General features: G+C 36.5%; 1 protein-coding gene across 1 annotated transcript; it reads right to left on the bottom strand.

Annotated features, from left to right (window-relative positions):
- Positions 1-13,118: 13,118 nt before the first annotated feature.
- LOC137817872 (receptor-like protein kinase THESEUS 1) lies at positions 13,119-16,717 on the bottom strand. Its single transcript, XM_068621099.2, has 2 exons — positions 16,297-16,717; positions 13,119-16,081 (listed from the first exon to the last, which is right to left on the bottom strand). The coding sequence occupies exon 2, from the start codon at positions 15,958-15,960 to the stop codon at positions 13,423-13,425; it is 2,538 nt and encodes an 845-aa protein (XP_068477200.1). The 5' UTR covers positions 15,961-16,081; positions 16,297-16,717; the 3' UTR covers positions 13,119-13,422.
- Positions 16,718-20,457: the final 3,740 nt, after the last annotated feature.

Genomic DNA, 20,457 nt, shown 5'->3' with positions numbered 1-20,457 from the left:
ATTAAACGAAAGAGGTGGGGGCCACACCCTGGCCCCAAGGGATCAAAATAAAAGCTGACCGCCTAGTCTACAATATTCAAAACGGCACCGGCGGGATCGGCTTCATCAGCGGGCTGGCCGGCCTCCGCAGGGACCAAACGCCCGTCGACGACCTCCATGTCTTGGTCAAATTGACCGGAAGGAGGAGGACCACCATAGAGTACCACGGCCTGGCGGACGGTAAGGTCGAAGCTCTGGTTAATAAGAACCATGGTATCTTCCATGGTCTTCAAAACCTCGGCCTCGGCCGCCTTTTTCCCTTCGCGCTCGGCAGCGACCTCCTCTCCCATCAAAGCGACCCGATGGTCGTCCGCTTCCAACGCCTTACGGAGACGAGCAACCTCCGCGACTTTCTCAGCATCGGCCTTCTCCAGCTCGGCCAGCCGATTCTGACGCAGCTCCAGTTCGGCAGCTTGCGCACACAACTGTTTCTCACAAGTTGTGTTGGCCTCCACGGCCTGCTTCAGGTTTTGGCCCGCCTCTTGCAGCTCATGCTCGAGGCGGGAAAGTTCCTCTACTCGGTCCCTCCAAGCGTCCGCCCCTTGCCTGGCCAGCACCAGTCCCCGGCATATCATCTCAATGCCGCCATTGAGAAGATCGCCCTCGGGGATCGATTTGATTTCCCCCTCAAGGCCAGCAGGGGGCAACCGAAAGGAGACAGCCCGGCTGAAGGATCGGTCGCCCCCCAGCAAGGCCAACGCCGACCCCCCAGAGGTCGACACGGGCATCGCCACCGCCGTTGGGATCGGGCGGTTGAAGTCGTCGGTGGGTGGGGAAGTATTCCTAGCAGACCGGCTAGGAGGAGGCGTCGGCATTTGTCCCGCCTCCCGCACGGTGCGGGCGATGTTGCCGCTCTCGCAGCCGCGTTTCTTCGAGGGCCTCGCCCGGGCACCCTCCTCTGCACGGGGCTTGGCGTTGGTGGCCCCCCTCTTCTCGTTCAACTTGTTTTTGAACGAATGTAGCATCCCGACGGCCTGAGGAATTTCTCTCTTCGCGATTTCTGAAAATCAAACAACAAGGGGCCGGTCAGCATAAGTACAACAAACAAAACAAACTATGCGTGAAAAAAGCATACCCTCGAAAGCCTCCGCGCGATCGGTCGCATTGTACAGCGACATGAGCGGCCGGGCGGGAAGCTTCCTGGGGAGGCTATCAAACAAAGAAAAAATGAGCCGCTCATGCTCGCTCAGATATGCTGGCCTCGGCCAATCCGTTATCTTCGTTGGACTCCTCGACCAAAACAGCGGGAAACAAGACTGACCGACCTCGTCAAAAAAGTAACGTGTCCCAGCCGGCTCCAGGTACACTTTAAAGAACTTCTCTTTAAAGTTCTTATAAGAGGTCGTGAAGGGCTTGAACAACACGCTACCCGCCCGGCTGACCAGCGATTGCCAACTGGCAAGCTTAGCCGGGTACGACGAATAAAAATGAAGAAAGCAAGAAGGAAGAGGGCGCAACCCAAACGTCCGGCAAACGATGCGGAACGCTTGCATAGACGCCCACGAGTTGGGGTGAAGCTGGGTCGGAGCCACGTTGAGCTCCTTCAGAACCCCGGCCGTAAAGGCATCAAAGGGAAGGGACACATGCAGGTCCGCAAAAAGACAACCATACATGAAGAAAAAGGGAGGCTCGGTAGATGACCGCTCCCTGTACACAAGATCCTCCAAAGAACAAGGACCAAATGCCAACAAGGATTCCTCAGCCGAAGCCTTCAAAACGGGAACCTCGTCCAAAAACTCGGCAACGGAGGTATCGGTATAAAAGGAGGACGACACCTCACACACCCGGGGATCAACCCAAGCCGGCCCCATATGGGGTCGCAGCCCCTCAAAGGGGGCCGAACGGTCCGACGCATTACCAGCATCTTCCCTTACCAACCCCGGAGAATGGACACTCCCCACATCCCCGACCGGGGCGGCTTGGCCGGAAGAAGAAGAAGAAGAAGAAGAGGAAGAAGAAGAGGAAGAAGAAGACGAAGAAGACGACGACGAACAAGCAGGGGGAGACTCGGAAAGAGCAGACATGACTAACCTTTGGACGAACGAAGAAGGCAACTGAGATCGGTCGGATTGATTCAAAGAGTCGGAGCTCAAACAAAGATAACGCGTGAAACACTACTGTTCCCAGCCCCTATTTATAGCCCGGAAGGACCTCGGAATTCCAAACGTCGCAAAAACCTCAACCGTTGGATTCGCTTGATCCAACGGTTCGCATCATTTGGCGCCCAGAAAAACCCCTCATAAATGCGCGTCACGTCAATCGCTCAGGCGCCCCCAAAACATCACTTCACCCATCATTACACAATCCGCCCGAGGCCCATTCTTCAGACTCTTCGGCTGTACCATCTCTCGAGCCTGGGAGGCAACTGTACCGGGATGATCGACCGGTCTATGGACTCGGTCAACCCATGCGTCAAGACCCTACTTTAAGGTACGAGGTCGACCACGTGTCATATGTGGCCGACCGACATAAGGTGCTCAAGTCAAAGGTTGACCCAATTAGCAAAGGTTAACCCATGGTTAGAAAACGACCTAATCCAACCCTAATCGCTAAACAACCCCCTAATCCGGCCCAACAGCAAGGGCCCATCAAGGTAATATAAATATCACGTATTCCAAGGAAGAAGGTACGTCATTATCTACAGTATTCTAACCAGCCGAATACGATACCCCACTGACTTGAGCGTTGGAGTGTCATCTGCAGGTACCCCACCAGTCTGAGGAGCCGTTCGGCGAGGAAGACAAGGAGGAACGTGAGACACGACCGACCGAGTGACATCTGAAGACAATAGTTCTCCCAGTCCCCTACCTAGTTCGAGAACACATAGGTTATGAGAGTAGGGTGGGATAACCACTTTCAAGGCAATATTCCTGACCACATCAACAATGTCACACATGCGGTCAGTAAGGCCTTGACCAACTAGGTTTATAGGGGTATGCTGGGATAAGCGTCTTTAAGGAATTTTGCCCTTGACCATTTTGGTGCTTTTAATTGTGTAGTCAGCAAGGACTGCTAATTATTAAGCGAATTGTCTTAATCGATTAGGTTTACGTGACCACTTCCATATGGGTAATGTAGCGCTTTCGCCAAAACTAAAAAAACATGTAATTTTAAAGTGTCTCGTTAAAATTTTATCGGTCGAAAATTCTCCTTAACCGAGTGCGGAAATAGTATAATATTCAATATGCCAGCTGTAATAAATTTTGAGATGCATGACATTCCATGTTCTCGGTACAATTTTTTCTAACGGATGTTCTAAATAATATGCTCTGTCGACCATAATGTCTTTAACCCGGAATTGTCCTTCCCAGTTGCTTGAAAACTTCCTTTCATTTTTCCTAACCTCATTATGCATTCGCCAAACCAAATCTCCTTTTTGAAAGCTTCGAGGTGCCACCTTTGAATTGTATCTTCTAGCCGCTCGGATCTTGCAAGCTTTTTCTGTTATTACACTATTATCTCTAAATTTGTTAATTAAGTCGAGTCCGACCAATAAGCTCTCCTGGTTGATGTTAATGTCGAATAGTTGATGTCATAGAGTGGGTTCCCCGACTTCTATTGGGATCATAGCCTCAGTGTCGTACGTTGGAATGTATGGAGTTTCCTGAGTAGTAGTCTGAGGTGTGTAGCGATAAGCCCGTAAAACTTCAATGAGTTCTTCGCTCCATTTGCCTTTTGTTGGGCCGAGTCGTTTTTTTAATTTGTTAAGAATTACTTTATGAGTAGCTTTGACCTGTCCATTGATTTGGGGGTGTTCGAATGAACTGGTGATGTGTTTGATGTTGAGCTTTTCATAAAACTTTGTGAGTCCACGGTCGATAACTGTTGACCGTTGTCCGTGATGATAATATGTGGTATGCCAAAACAACATAATATATTTTCCAATACGAAATTTTAAACATTTCGTGTTGTCATGACCGTCAAAGGTTCGACATCTATCCACTTTGTGAAATAGTCAATTCCAACTTAGAGGAATTTACATTGACCTTTACCTGGACTGAAAAGTCCAATGATATCCATTCCCCATTTTGCAAAAGATCGTGGAGAGAGGATGTAATGTAGGTTTTCGGTCTCTGATGAGATAGGGTGTCATACTCTTGGCACTTTAAACATTTGCGCACAAACTCAGTGCAGTCACCTCAGATGGTCGGTTAGTAGTATCTTGTCCTAAGTACTTTAGCAGCCATAGTTCATGCTCCCGAGTGACTACCACATACACCCTCATGTATCTCGCGCATGACATAGTCGGCTTGCTCTGTTGAGATACATTTTAAAAACAACCGAGTGTACCCTCAACGGTAGAGATTAGAACCAATAAGGACAAATCGAGCAGTTTGTTGCCTCATTGTTTTCTCCTCTTGTGTTCCACATTCACCATTTTCTAGGAAGTTTTTCATAGGTGTCATCACCGTTTCTTTTTCAACAATGGCAATGCACTCATCTATGCTGGCACTAGGATTCTTAAGAACTACATACATGATCGAACGATGGAACCGTTTCTTTTTAGTAGTGACCAACCTTGAAAGCATGTCGACTCTGGCATTATGCTCACGTCGTATGTGTTCACACTACAAAAAAATGTGTATGTGGTGGCGGTTATAATATGGCGGTTATTAAAAACCGCCACAATTTACTATATAATACGACATTTTCGTAAGCACCATAATGTTCCTTCAAAATGTGGCATTTAGAACCGCCACATTAGCCTTCAAAATAAATTTTCTCCCGCTTTTCGTTCCCTCCATAGCCTTAATCTTTCCCAAAGTTTTCGTTTTCCCTCTTCGAAAATATACCTTCTTGAAAATGTACCTCTTTCACTCAACCTCTAAACTTTCACTCTCACCCTAATCCTCTTTCAGTCTTCACGTTCTTCTAAACCTTCTTAATCCCATTTCGTAAACCCTCTCACCCTCACCGTAATCCTTCCCTTCTCAGTCCCATTTCGTAAAACCTTCCTTTAACCCTCACCGCAATTTGAAATGTCTTAAACTTTGACATCAGATTCAGAACAAGGTGATAATACTTTTGGAGTAAAGATTCTTTTACTTCAAATTCTCCTTTAACCTTTTCGACTACTAGCTAAGAGTCGCTTCTACAAATTAATTGTTGGCCTTCCACGTCATATGCTAAAGTAAACCTGACCAATACGGCTTCATATTTTTTCTGATTGTTTGTATTTTTGAAGTAAAACTTCAATGATTGTTCAAGGAGGATATCGCCCGGGCCTTCAAGGACTACCCCTGTTCCACATGACTTATTATTGGACGAACCATCCACATGTAAGATCCATTGAAGATCTTCATCCTCGATTGGTTTAGGGATGAGTTCAGCCATAAAGTCAGCTAGGTTCTGGGATTTGATTGCTTCCCTTGGTTGATATTCAATGTGGAAATTTAGATAATTCAATCGCCCATCCAATCATTTGTCCGGCCAGGTCGGCTTTAGCTAAGATCTTCATAATAGGATAGTCGGCCTTGACTACAATGTGATGATTTTGAAAATACATTTGTATCCTTCTTGCAGTAATAATAAGTGTCAGGACTACCTTTTCAATCATCTGATAACGGACACCTACGTCGTGTAAGACTTGGCTAATGAAATAAATTGGTCGCTCTTCTTTTTCAACTACTTGTACTAATGTCACATTGACTGCTTCTTCTGATACTTCCAGATATACAATAATTGGTTGTTGGGCGTCCAATATTTTTATGACCGGAGGAGTTGCCAAGAATGCTTTTAAGTGGAGAAAGATTTCTTCAACCTCAGGTGTCCATTTGAATTTTGCCGTTTTCCGCAAAAGTTGGACGATGGGGTTAGTCTTTTTTAGTAATTTTGCTACAAATCTGGATAACGTCATTAACCTGCCAATAAGCTTTTGAATTTCTTTTGTATTCTCAGGGCTTCTTATTTCAGTGATAGTCATACACTTTTCTGGATTTGCTTCAATGCCACGATGGGTGAGCATGAAGTCTAGGAATTTTCTACCTTCCACCCCGAACACACACTTGTCAGGGTTAAGGCGCATACCATGATTTCTGAGAGCTTTGAAGACTTCTATGAAATCCTTGATATGTTGTAGAAATTAATCAGATTTGACAACTATATAAGAAGTCGTCCAAGCAAATAAATCAGCATTTCCGTAAGCGCGACACGGGAAGCAACCTAACCCTAGAAAACTAGGATAAATAGAGGGCTAGAGGCTCAACCCTAGTGTGCCATATTGAGAGAAAAACACCATAGAGTGAATTGTAACCCAATTGGGAGAATGGAAGGTGCTAGAAGTATGCGTGGCTAATTCTACCCTTTGAGATTGGGAGTAATGTGCTCAAACTCTTGTGTATTGAGGTGATGTTTTATATATTAATATTCAGTTCTTGATTGATTATTGGTATTGTTGTTTTACTTTTAACTTTCCATTGACAAATTGAGAATTTTAAATCTGACCGAGAGGTATTTTTAGGGTTCAAACCTAAACATCAATACTTAGCATATTTGAGTGCTAGAGATAGACTTGAAATGTTAATTGCCATTAACATCTGAGTGAGATTTCTAAGTTGTTTTATAAGTATGCGAGAGATCAATATTTAGGAAACATTCTTAAGAATTTTATATGCGAGAGATCGATATAAATGAATTTTCTACGGGCATCAATTTCAATCAAAGAACTTAATATTAACATGCTAATCAAAATACATGAGAGTGGAAGAGATGAAACCTAATTCCTATTTTTCCAATTGAAGCAACTAATTCTTTGTTTGTTTTCTTATTGATCAGTGCCAACATCATCACTTCAAACTCTTTTTATTGTTCTGTTGTTATATTTAGCGAATATTGTACTCGATAATTCACTATTCCTTGTGGGATCGATATCCGTCCTTAGGGACAATTATTACTTCTGACAAACGCGGTGCACTTGCCGTAAAAAGTCATCACGGGGTCGATTGGTTGGTTTGACTTTCATACTTGCAACATAACACTCTCGTGCTACCTTTTGGTCAACATGATTGATAACAATGTCGCCTGAAGCAGATGAAAACTTCATGGTGAGATGTGGAGTTGATACTATTGTCCTTAGGCGATTTATGGACGATCGCCCAAGCAAAATGTTGTAGGAAGTATTGGCATTGGCAAGAAGATATCTGACCCTAATGTTTCTGTAGAGTATTTTCCTTTGCCAAATGTGGTATATAAATCAATATATTCACGTGTGTCCACTCGTTCACCAGAAAAACCTACTATTTCGTCATCATATGGCTGGATTTCTGACTTTGGAATCCTCATTTTCTTGAAGGTTTTCCAGTATAGAATATTAACGGAGCTGCCTTGGTCTACGAAGACTTTGGTGATGGCAAGCTTGTCGATTTCAACTGTTATGACCATAGGGTCGTCTTAGGTCGGATCAATAACGGTGAAATCATCATCTGTGAAAAGTATTGGTGGAATCCTCGGCCAGTCTCTAACTGTTGTTAAGTGGACTAACTGAATAACCCTTAGATGTTTCTTGTGAGCGGAGCTCGAACATCCTCAACATGAAAATCCTCCAGCAATCGTGTTTATTACCTCACAAGTGCCTTTTCTTGAGCGCTCGCCCCGCGTGGTGCTTTCACTCTGTCGTTGTTGTTTTGAAGGATGTCGATCATCCTTTGAGTGATGTGATCGATTATTTTCATAGACAAAAGAAAAAGGAACGAGACCAGTTAAACCAAGTGAGTGTGTGAACCTTAAACAGTTTTGAGAGTTTTATTGATGAATTGACAGTTGTGGTTGCTTAACTTTTATTTTTGTTACATCATAAAAAGAGCATGAAGATGATTGAGGCATTTGTGTTAATTAGGAACCCGGGGTCAAATAGTCAACCTTTATCTTATTAGAATTCTATTTTTTTATATATATCCCCTTTGGGCCAAGAACTTTTTTATTATTGCACCCTAACATTTGATGATATATTTTCCTACCCTTTATCATGTTTAAGGAAGGAGAACGTAGATGCAATAAATATAGAAAAGGGAATGATTGGTTCTAAATTTTGAAAGCTCAAAAAATTGCAAATAGGAAGAATCTATTCCTATTGATGAAAAAAAAAGAAATATATATATATATATATATATATATATTCTCAAAGAGAAAAAAAAAAAGAAAAATTCATGTTGAAAATCATGAATAAAAGAAAAAGGAAAATGAGGAAAAGTGTGAATTCAAAAGAAAATGGTGATTAGATAACATATATGTTCTCTATAATTGAATTGTAGGTACGTTCTTCTTCTTTAAGATGTGCATTTTGTTATCTTAAAAACAATACTTTTTGGAAGTCTAACCTCATTACAACTCTGGAAAAGAGCTCGAGATTTATGTTTCTAATATGTTTGCGATAGGAATATGAAATGAAAAGCAATTGTGATTTGTTATGATTCGGTGAAAATAGAGAGAAACACTTACTTATGAGCATATGAGAAGAAATTCCTTGATGAATTGTCATTTTTTTTATTTGATCCTGGAAGTTGATTGTGCCTATATGTTTCTATATTTGGATTTGGAAGCATCGTAAGTTTCTAATTTAATCTAATGTTTAGTAAATTAAGTTATTTTGATTTTTAAATTCAAATATATTCATTTACTTTGCTTGAGGACAAGCAAAATTCTAAGTTGGGGAGAGTGATAAATGCCTAATTTCAGTAATATTTCATATTAAAATATAGGCACTTATGAGTATTAATTGCTAAAATATATAAAAAAATAATCCCTAATTTATGAATTTATAACTTTTTACATTTTTTATGATCTTTATTTGAATAAGAGCATTTTATTCCCAAATTTAGTGTTAATTTAAGGTTTTTAGGGAAGAATGGAGATTTGGACTAAAGAGGAATGATATAAGCTAAAAAGAGAAAGTTGGAAGGTTAGAAACGCACAAAAAGTCCAACTCAGCAGTAGAAATTCTCGCTCAAACGAGCTCATTCTCGCTTGAGCAAGAATGCTCTAGGGGCATTTTCGAAAATCAACGCCTTTCTCGCTTAGGCAAGATATTCTCACTTGAGCGAGAATGTGTTAGACAAATTGAGTCATTTTTATGTTTTATCATTAAGCCCATTAGCGTGACGCAGGAAGTCACCTAACCCTAGTAAATTAGGTTAAATAGGGGGTTGGAGGCTCAATCCTAATGCGCAAGATTGAGAGGAAAACACCATTGAGTGACTTGTAATCAATTGGGAGAATAAAAGGTGTTAGAAGATGTGTGGCTAATTCTACCCTGTGGATTTGAGAGTAATATGTTCAAACTATGTATTGAGGTGATATTTAAATATAGTATAATATTATATTATTATTGATTATTGGTATTGTTGTTTTGCTTCTAAATAGTTGTGACATGTTTGAGAATCTTAAATCTGACTAGGAAGTATTTTTAGGGTTCTGACCTAAACAAAATACTTTGAGTGTTAAGAATAGACTTGAAATGTTAATTGCTATTAACGTATGAGCATGATTATAAGTTGTTTTTATAAATATGCGAGGAATCGATATTTATGAAACATTTTTAATAATTTTATATGTGATGAATTGATATAAATGACTTTTCTACAGGCATCAATTTCAATCAAAGAACATAATGTTAACATGCTAATCAGAATACATAAGAGTGAGAAATATGAAACCAAATCCCTATTTTTCCAATTGAAGCAACAACTCTTTGAATTGTTTACTTGTTAATCTTGCCATCATAACAATCCTCAAACCAACTTTTATTATTTTGTTTTTGTATTTAGCAAATCTTTTACTTGAATATTCAATTGTTCCTTGTGGGATCGATATTCGTCCTTAGGGACAAATTATTACTTCTGACAACGTGGTGCACTTGCCATAAAAAGTCATCAAGTTTTCTTGCTTAAGCGAGAAAGGCATTGATTTTCAAAAATGCCCTGGAGTATTCTCGCTCAAGCTCAAGCAGAAATGAGCTCGCTTGAGCGAGAATTCCTAATGTTGAGTTGGACTTTTTGTGCTTTTTTGTGCGTTTCTGACCTTCCAGTTTTCTCTTCTTAGCTTATATCATTCCTCTTTAGTCCAAATCTCCATTTTCTCCTAAAAACCTGAAATTAACACCAAATTTGAAAATAAAATGCTCTTATTAAAAAATGTAAAAAGGTATAAATTCATAAATTAGGGATTATTTTAAATATATTTTAGCAATTAATACTCATAAGTGCCTATCTTTTTAATATGAAATATTACTGAAATTAGGCACGTATCAAAACTCCTGCTCGTCATTTGGATGAATCTATGTAAATGAGTGGTTTGGAAGAGTTCTTCAATTTTGTCCTTTAATGCCTGACATTCTTCGATTGTATGACCAAAGTTACGATAGTAGCGACATTGTTTGGACATATTTGCGTCCTTCAAACTTTATAGCTTTTTGAGTGTCTGAATTAAGTCAACATTTAACGCTTCATCCACCGTTCAACATTTAAGGGCATATAAGTATGAAAATAAGGGCCTCGGTTTTCTCTAAATTTATCGGACAGGCCGGGCACATATGTGTCAGCCCATTCTTTTCCTTTTCCTTTATCTCCTCCTGCATCTGTTCAAGCATTCTTGTGATAATCACACAACTCTTCAAGTTTGCATGAATTTGGCAGCCCAGTTCATCAATTCATCTAAGTTTTTTGCTGATTTTTTTAATTAGACTATCGGAGAATTGACCGGGTCGAAGTGTCGAGATTAAATGATGCATGGCTACCTCTAGGATGATATTTCTAATGCTTAGGGACAATTTGCTAAATCTTTCCATGAACGCCCATAGTGGTTCGCCCTTCTCTTGTCTTATATTGACAAGACCTATAGATGTTGTGTGATGCTATCGGCTGGTTGTGAATTGGGTACCAAATTTGGCTGACAAAGTTTTGAAACTATCCACTAAATCAACTGGAAGTTGAGTGAACCAACTGAGTGCTCCTTCCTTCAGAGAGGTGGGAAAAACCTTGTGATAAGTGCTAGATTTCAGTAATATTTCATATTAAAATACGGACACTTACGAATATTAATTGATAAAAATAACTATAAAATAACCCTTAATTTATGAATTTAAACCTTTTTTTACATATTTTGTGATTTTAATTTGAATAAGAATGATTTATTCCCAAGTTTTTGTTAATTTCAGGATTCTAGGGATAATGGAAATGAAAAGGGAAAAGGAGAATAAACAAAACTAAAAAGGAAAAGTTGGAACATACTAGCACTCACCCAAGCCAGAAGCTCCCAGAGGATCTCGCCACTCTAGTGACGTTGGGCATGTTTTCGTCTAACTCGCCTAGGCGAGTCCAATCATGCCCAGGTGAGACGTCACTTAGCCCAAGCCTATGAGGCACAACCCTAGACGTCAATTGGGAGAATAAAAGGTGATAGAAACCCTAGAGGAGGCAGTCGTCAAGGAGAAACATCCAATATTACCATGCTATTCAAAACACAAAAGAGTAAGAAGGATCTGACCTCAAATCCGTTGAGATAGTATTGTGAAGATCAATCACCGCATTCGAGGTATTGTTCGCCTTGAAGTTTTTGAGCTCCGTCACGATTTTGTCCTTAAAAAGCACCTCGGTGGATTAAAGGAGAAATGTTATTTAAACTACCTTGGTTTAAATAACGTGGTACTAAATTGGACTTACTAGAACATATAAAATGTGAAATTTTTCACAACTATATACCACTCATCACTTGTTTAATTGGATTAAAAAGAGAATAAAAGAAGTGAATAGAAAAAAAAAAGTGAAAAATAAGATTATCTAAATTAAGAGAAAGATAATGAAAGTAAAAAGACATAAGGAAAAGTTTATACTATATTCAATTTGACAGAAAAAAAAAAACTAATAGACTAATATTGTGATTTATCAAAATATCCCTGCTTTAATTAAAAAGAATAAATACGAATTAAAATTAAAAAACTATTAATTTTGAACTTTTTTTTATAAAATTAAAAATGATTTAAATTTTAATATAATCAAATAATTAATTGCAAATCACATAAAAAAAATCCACATAACAGTTACAAAAAATGAATTATGATAAAAAAAAATTCCAAATGATAAATGAGGGGTGAAGATTAAACTGATATAAAATTGAATAGGTATAATTATAACACACTTAATCTTTATTATGTTACTTTTATTTATTACCTAAACAATTTATTTTTCATACAGTTTATTTGGTATTTTCTTAAAGTAGGAAAAGTTATCAAGGATTATTAAAAGTTTAAGAAATAACAAAAACTAAAATCAATTTTAATTAAATTACATGGATATAATTTTATTTAAATTTATGTATACCTCATTGCATAAGAAAGTAGAAAGTAAATTAGTATAGTTTAATATTCATGTGTGAATTGTCAGATAATTAAATGGATTGCATCTATTATTATCTTTCATGACATAATTGATTATTTCCAAGCCTTATCCGTTATATACTCCTCCTATATTCTTCATGCAATTATTCCAAGCAAATATTTGAAATCAAAGTCCATAAGCTGAGATTCTTTATATTCTAATTTCAAATACCAAACATTCATTGGTAGAATTGGAAAGCTAATCGATAATGGTTGATTCTTTGTAACATACAATTGCTAAAAATCATTGCTTAAATACATTGGCCATATAAAATTGAAATAATATTGAGACAAATTGCAACATTCAAATATATCTCAGCATCTATCATCAAGTAAGGGATAAAATAGTAAAAATTTCTTTAGCAGTTATTTTATTTATTTTACATCACTTTTTTTCTTTTCTTTTTGTATATTTCCATTAAAATCTATTGAAAACCTAAAAATAAGAATATTTTATAAGTATAAATTTTTCCTTATGAGTCAATTTTATAAGATTGAATTGAGTCTAAAATCAACTTCTTAATGAAGTTCACTTTGTTAAGATTAAGTTACACTTAAAAAAAACTTCAACTATCTACTAATTTCATGAAGTCATGAAACTTTTTAAACTTCACTTTGGAAGCCATATGTAAAGGGTGAATAGCATCTAAATAGTTTCCTGAAAAGTTGGAAGGAAAGGAATTCAACTGACCATTATGCAGTATTCATGTCCTGAAGAAAGAACTTATAACCTTCATATATGGTAAGGTGTAAGAACAACTTGAGGAGCAGAACTCCTAATTGGTTTATATTTAGTACAACAGAATTTTTATGGGGTACCTTGCATGCAATAACTGACCAGCTTAATGGCACCCCTCACTATCATTCAAGTATACTACAAAGTAAATTGATTTCGGGTGGGAAAAAATCGATTACAAAAGCAGTAACTAAATAAGAAACAACCTTCATTCACCAATCAAGCCAGAATAGCCACTTACTTTGAAGGCCTTTGGCCAGAATTGTGGATACACAAGAGCTTATCTTCCGCGAGGATTTACCAATTGGGAGAACACTGCACTTGTAGCAGCATCTTCTGCATCATCATCTGTGCAAGAGTTGCCCCCATCAACCATACTCACACTGTTATCAAAATGGTCTAGGGGTGTCAACTGAATTCCGGTTATGTGGTTTGTGCTGTTATCTTCAGGCTCCATGAGGGCTGATGATGTCTCTTGAAGCTGCAATGCATATTCAAGATTCCACAAAACATCTCCCATAGACGGCCGGTCCACACCATGCTCGGCCAAGCACTTCTCGGCTGTCTCCCCAAACTTCTTAAGGGATGCAGGATTCACCTTGCCAACAAGATTTTGATCCATGATTTGATCAAGCATACCCTTTTTCTGCCAGGCCATTGCCCATTCAGCTATGTTGACCTGCTCCCTTGGAAGGACAGGGTTCAAGGCTGGCCTTGTGCATAACACTTCCATCAACACTACCCCAAATGAATACACATCTGATTTTTCAGTAAGCTGTTGCCTTCTGAAGTATTCAGGATCAAGATAACCAAAACTACCCTTAACAGCAGTGCTCACATGGGTCTGATCAAGAGCTGGACCAGTCTTGGAGAGGCCAAAATCAGCAACTTTGGCAACAAAGTTCTCATCCAAGAGGATATTTGTTGTCTTTACATCTCGGTGAATTATGCTTTGAGCTGCTCCGGTGTGGAGATAATGAAGGCCTCTTGCTGCTCCAATGCAGATCTCAAGCCGCTGCTTCCATGAGAGAGGTGGCAGGTCTGTTCCATACAAATGACTCCGGAGGGGTCCGTTAGCCATGTATTCATAGACAAGAATCATTTCTGACCTCTCATCACAATAACCAATGAGGGACACAAGATGGCGATGGCGAAGCTTGGATAACATTTCAATTTCTGTCCGGAATTCTGCAAGGCCTTGCTCAGATCTTGGGTTACCCCTTTTGACAGCTACATTTGTCCCATCTTCAAGCGTTCCTTTGTAAACCCTTCCAAAACCACCAACACCGAGAAGTAGCTTCTCATCAAATTTGTTTGTAGCATCTAGGATTTCCTGGAAATTGAAGAATCGTCCAAGATTTGATGAAGCTAAAGAAATGCAGCTTGCGGTTCCACTCTTCTGTGAAAGTGTTGAATTTTTCGTCATGGTAAGAGAGTTTCCATAAAGGGGCAGAGGCAGCCATGAATGGCCCTGTTGAGCGGGTGCCTTTGATTTGCGTCTCACCAAGCAGCCATAACACAAACCAGCTATTGCTACAGCAGCTAGGGCCCCAACAGCAGAACCAACAATTACTCCTACCATGCTTTTCTTTGAATGTGAACTTGGAAGAAGACTGTCAACTGAATAAAGCCCATCCAAGCTCTTCAATGAATTGCTGATCTTCATTATCTCCAACCCATTCATAGTGGCATTTGGAAAGTCTGCCACTTGATCTGGACCAACACTCACAGTCAAAGTGTTAGTGCCTGCTGAGGCATTGGCTACAAAGTCCTTGTAGTAAGGCACAGCCAAGTCATTAGTCATGGTAGAGAGATCAAGGCTCTGAAGAGCTATGTTAGAATTTATGAACATATTGAACACTAAAGTGTTAAGTGACTTGCTCATAATATCACAAAAGTGTGCCCGGATGAAATAGGAGAAATTTGGATCCACATTGAAGACCCAAGTAATGTTGAAATTGGGATCATTTACATTAGCATCTCCCATTGCTTCAGCAGTGGCATAGACCCAATTTGGGGCCGTCTCAGGTCTAACAGCCACCGGATACTTAATGCTCGAAGGATTCACGGACACATTAAGGACAGAGCTGTTCACATGAAGGTACTTCCTGTCATTCACCCAACTCCTACCCAGGGTGTCATTTTCAGAAGTAATCAAAGGACCCCCCATATTCAAGCGATAAACAGTTTCAAAGGCAAGTTCAGAAAGTCCATTGAATGGTGCTGGCGGGTTAACTGCGAGTGCCTGATCAACAAACAACTCATTCGGCATTGACACAACTTCAATTCCATTCACAAAGGCTACCGAACCATTAGAAGGAATGAAGGTGACAAGCAACATATCAGAGGTAACATTGACTGCATACTCCTTGAACATATAGGAATCGTTGTATTTCCTAAAGGTGAAGTTGCTCAAGAGTACAAAATCATCAGTAACCACTGTTAAAGAAGCTGAAGTCAAGTTGTGGCTGGAGTTTGGAATAGGGGAAAAGTATAGCCTAACCCAGTGCCTACCTTCTTGCTGAATCTCAAACTTATAAGAAGCTTTCTCGGTGAAAACCCGAGCCGATTGGTAAATAGGAAAAGGGGCAGTCGAATTGGTGCTAGCAACAAAAGAATTCCCAGTTTTCATTACAAGTGAAGAATGCTGTGAATCGGGAACAAAAGTGCGACCTTGAAAGGTGATGTTTTGAGAAGAACCACATGCAATTAGATAGCTATCAGGAGGAGTGTATAAGGAAAATGACCCATTAACCAAAACTAGCAAAACAACAACCAAGACCCAGGGAACCCATCTCATGAGTTCCATCTTCACCATTGTAGCTTCTTCAACAGTCCATAAACTGCCCGATGGATAGCCAAATCACCTAAACGGGTTCTTTCAAAATCCAGATCCAAAGGAACCCCAAAAATGAAAATCTAAAATCCCACAACAAAACCTGCAACAACCATGGATCTATTAGGAGCAATGCACAGAACAAGACATCTCCACTACAGCAAGAGACAAAGTACGAAGGTTTCCACGTCACAAACACAACAGAAAGTCAGAAACCTTACCTCCACTACCACAACCTACACTAGAATTAAATCTATAGTATTCTGACGTAAGTAGATTAAGCAAAGGTTAAAAACAAACAATGGTAACAAGACTTACCTTAATGTGAATAAGCTGGTGCAAAAAGGAACATGGTTTAGAACATTTGAGAGAGACCCTTTTCAGATTACAGTACACACATGAAAATGAAATGAAGTAAGAAGCACCCCATTACCATAAACTCATCAAGTTGAGCTTTTTAGTGTGGTTGCTAACACCCTTTTCCAGGCTGGTGATTAGGCTGTCACTTACTGAGGAAAAAAGAGGACCCCACAGCAGAGAAGAAAAGGGGTGTACGAAACTTCAAACTGTTACTACTACTCCTACACCTCCCCATAAAACCAGCTGTTTCTTCAGGATTTTGTGGTGTTGTGATTTTTGAAATCGGAATCTTTGAGAAGAAATGAATAATTTAAGCAAAAAACAAAACTACATAAACAGCACAGAACTTAGCCATTGTTTTTTTAAATAGCTAAGTTATGCTTTGTTTAATTCATTCTCACTGGGTAAACCTCCTTTGTACAGTAAGAACTAATGACATTTATAGTAACTCATGGATAAATTTATTATATATTTTGTTACTGATAATAGCATGGATAAATTAATATTGCCCGTTTTAGATTTATTAATTATCTTAAATTAATGCACATGTATTTGTGTTAAATAGTTTATAATTCATATTAAAAGTATTTACAAACAAGTACATTTATATTAAATTGTTTTTTAATCAGAGTGTAAATATTTTTATAGTTATTTAGTTGTAAATTGTATATATGAAAATTATTGACTTTTCATAAATTTTATAATTATTTTTAATTTATAAAAAATATTTCAAACATATAATATGGTTTTGTATGTGTAGTAAATTACCAAATTGGTTCTTAGATGGAAATATTAAAGATGCTAATATGTATGAAGAAGAAGTGTTATGGATTCTTTTTTAGGTATATATAGATCAATTTAAGAATGTGTTACATATACAATAATTAAATTAAAAGTTATCATACATAAGAAATAAAATAAAAAAATACATTAGAAACTATTGATAATAAAGACAAAATAATTTACAATGTCATTTAATTACAAATTAATATTAATATAAACGTTTAAGAAAATTATTATAAAATTCAACCCATTTATGTACATTGGTAAGTGCATGTCTATTCAACTTTTAATATTTATAATAATATAAATTAACAAACTTATTAAATATATAATATTTTTTTAATGCATAGCAGTTAAACTTTTAATATTTATATTAATATTTTTTTTTTGTAGTATAAAAGAAGTTACAGTAGTATATAATTATAAAAATAATATATATTAACATTGTAAAAGCATTGGTACTTGCATTTAATATAAAACTTGTCATTATGTATAATTAATTAGCTAATTTTTATAATAATTATCTTAAAATTAATATCAAATATATTTTTTAATTAATTAACAATAGTGTAATTTATACTAATAAATGCATGTCTATTAAACCTTATAACTATAGATTTAGTTGAAATAATTTATAATAGATATGTAGGATTATATTTTGTATTCATAAGTAAAAATAGTAGAAAATACAATTGATGGTTGAGAATGAATGATTGTTGTCCTGAGTGTGCTGTGTTGAACGATTTGTGGGGCCCACATTAACGCGGCTTGAAGATATATGGTTGTATCTATGCATATCAACTTCCTTGAATTTGAATGTGACGGGGTTAATTAAATAGTACTTGCGATTATTATTGTTATTATTATTATTATTAAAATGATGTTTGTTTAGTTAATATTCATTAAATAAAATTAAAAATTCATTTATAATGTTAAGTTCAAAATTGAATAAGCTCAGTAATGGACTTCAAAATGGCTGCATTAAGTTAAATAATGGAAGCAGAACTGTAATTGGCAATAGGGCAAAGAAAATGAAAGAAAACTAAAAAAAAGAAATGAAAGAGACTTAAGAAAAAGAAATATATAAGAGATTTGGAAAGAATACTTTATTGTGTTGTAACATTTTGTCGTTGTTGTGAAAATAAATTCGTCATCTACACTTATATTTAAGTTCAATGGATTTTTTTATAGATCTTGTTATTAAAAAACTCTTTTATTGGCATATGTCCCACTAAATAAAGAAAATATTATGTTAATGTAGGATTTTTTAAGTAATACAAATTAATGTACTAAAATTTATAACTGTATAAAAAATGCAAAAAAACTGTACAAGTCTATTGGCTTTCATAATACATTTCTTAAAAAATCATAACAATATAATTTTTTAATCAGGTATAAAAGATTTTAGCATTAATGGTATATTTTATTATTGAATTTTCGCACGTTTATGAATTTTTTTGTTTATATTTTAGTCTAATAATTTACTATCTCAAATTAAAAAATAAACATTTTATTTTTTCAATAATTAGCTATCAAATTAGGGGCACAAAAAATCATAGACATGAATCTAATTTCTTTTCTTCTCATTTTTCCTTTTCTCTTAATTGTTTTGGTTTCTTAAAAAGAGAATGAATGTGAGTTAATTTTCTCCCTCTAGCTCTTCTCTTACTGTATAAACTTTGGCTTTCTCAATTAACTTTCATATTTCTTGTAATTTGTGTGTTTGGCTGTTTTAAATTTAGAATGTTTGTAATTGTTTAGATTTTTGAAGTACTAGTTCCTTGATCTTTTCCCTGGATTTCAAGTAAATTCCAAGTAAAGGGGGGTTAATTTACTCTACTTTCCAATAAATTGGACCTTTGCATTGCAAATTTAAGTTTAAAATATATATATTTTAAATAGATCCTAATAGATAGTTGAGAGGAAAAGATGTAATTGTGGGTTATGATGTTGAATTGATGCATATAATTAAATTATTGGTTTATACATGGTGGATTACCTTTTGTGTTGTCTGGATTTTTTAGTTGGAAATTTAAATGTTTATGGTATATTATTTAGTTTTGATCTTAATATGAGAAATTATTTGATGCTAGAATTGGCATTTAGGTTAAAACTCTGTAACAAGTTGTATTTGTCTTTATTTTGAATAAGGAGGTTAGGTTGATGATTGGTTGGTGTGGATTCTCTCACAAGTGCTAGACAAATAGAAAAAACTTATGTTGAGGTAAGGGATTTAGTAGAATCTCGTTCATAATGGTGCAATTGAGTTTTTTTGCCTTTTGACTTGTGAATCCAAGGGAATAAAATGAACTTTTTAAGCTTTCAAACTTTTGAACTTGTGAATAAAGATGAATTTGCAGGAGAAAAGTTTAGAGATTGAATTTAGTTTGGGTTATAGAAGATCGTAAATCAATATGTTGAAATTGTTAATTGTTAAGATAGTAGAATTGATAAATAGATTTTATAGATTTGTTTTGGTGTTCATGGTATAAATTGTGATTTTGACACGTTAAATTATCGTTCAAACAAAGACTTTACTCTTAGAGTGTAAAAAACTATTATTCGAGAGACAATTAAATACTTGAACGATAACTCTTCTTTCTCAAATGGTACGTTAAAGCTTAAGGTAAGAGACAAAAAAAAATAATTTCGAACATTAACATAAAACTTAAGAGATATGATTTTTTACTCCAACAACATTATATAGTTTGAGCATGGAGATTTCAATAAGATATATTTTTTTTTTCAAGTGATATTATTTCTCTCAAGCAACAATTTCAAGGTTTAATTTATTGTTTTATCCAATTTTTAAATAAACTAAATGCAGTTATATTTTGGTTTGTATGTTATTGGTGATAATATGTGTATACATAAATATATGTATACATAAATATATGTAGATATAAATGATAACTTTGTTTGAAATTTCACTTTAGTATGGTCACATACTTAATAACAGTATTGAATTTGTATACATTCAAGTATCAAATAAAAAAATAAATGATATAATGAAAATTCTCTTACTTCACTCACAATCTAAAGTTATGTAAACTAAAGAATTTTTTTTACACATAAAACCTATTATAGTATAAGAATAATTGATTCTTATATCCGTTGTTCATAAAGTTTTAGATTGAGTTAAATTTTAGTCCAGCATAAAACACATTTAATAAAAATCTTTGGCTTTATCTCATAGTTTATTAAATCTTTTATTTGTTGGAGAAAAGAAATGAAAAATTACTGCTAAACAAACTGAAGCAGAAGAATACAAAACTGGGAGAAAAAATACACTTTCTGTTATATGCACACATTTGCACGTATACACACAAACTCTAT

This window comes from Phaseolus vulgaris, chromosome 11 (assembly GCF_051622355.1).
Source record: "Phaseolus vulgaris cultivar YP4 chromosome 11, ASM5162235v1, whole genome shotgun sequence".
NCBI lineage: Eukaryota > Viridiplantae > Streptophyta > Magnoliopsida > Fabales > Fabaceae > Phaseolus > Phaseolus vulgaris.
The sequence above is the reverse complement of the archived record's forward strand: the minus strand, read 5'-3'. Positions and strand labels throughout refer to the sequence as shown.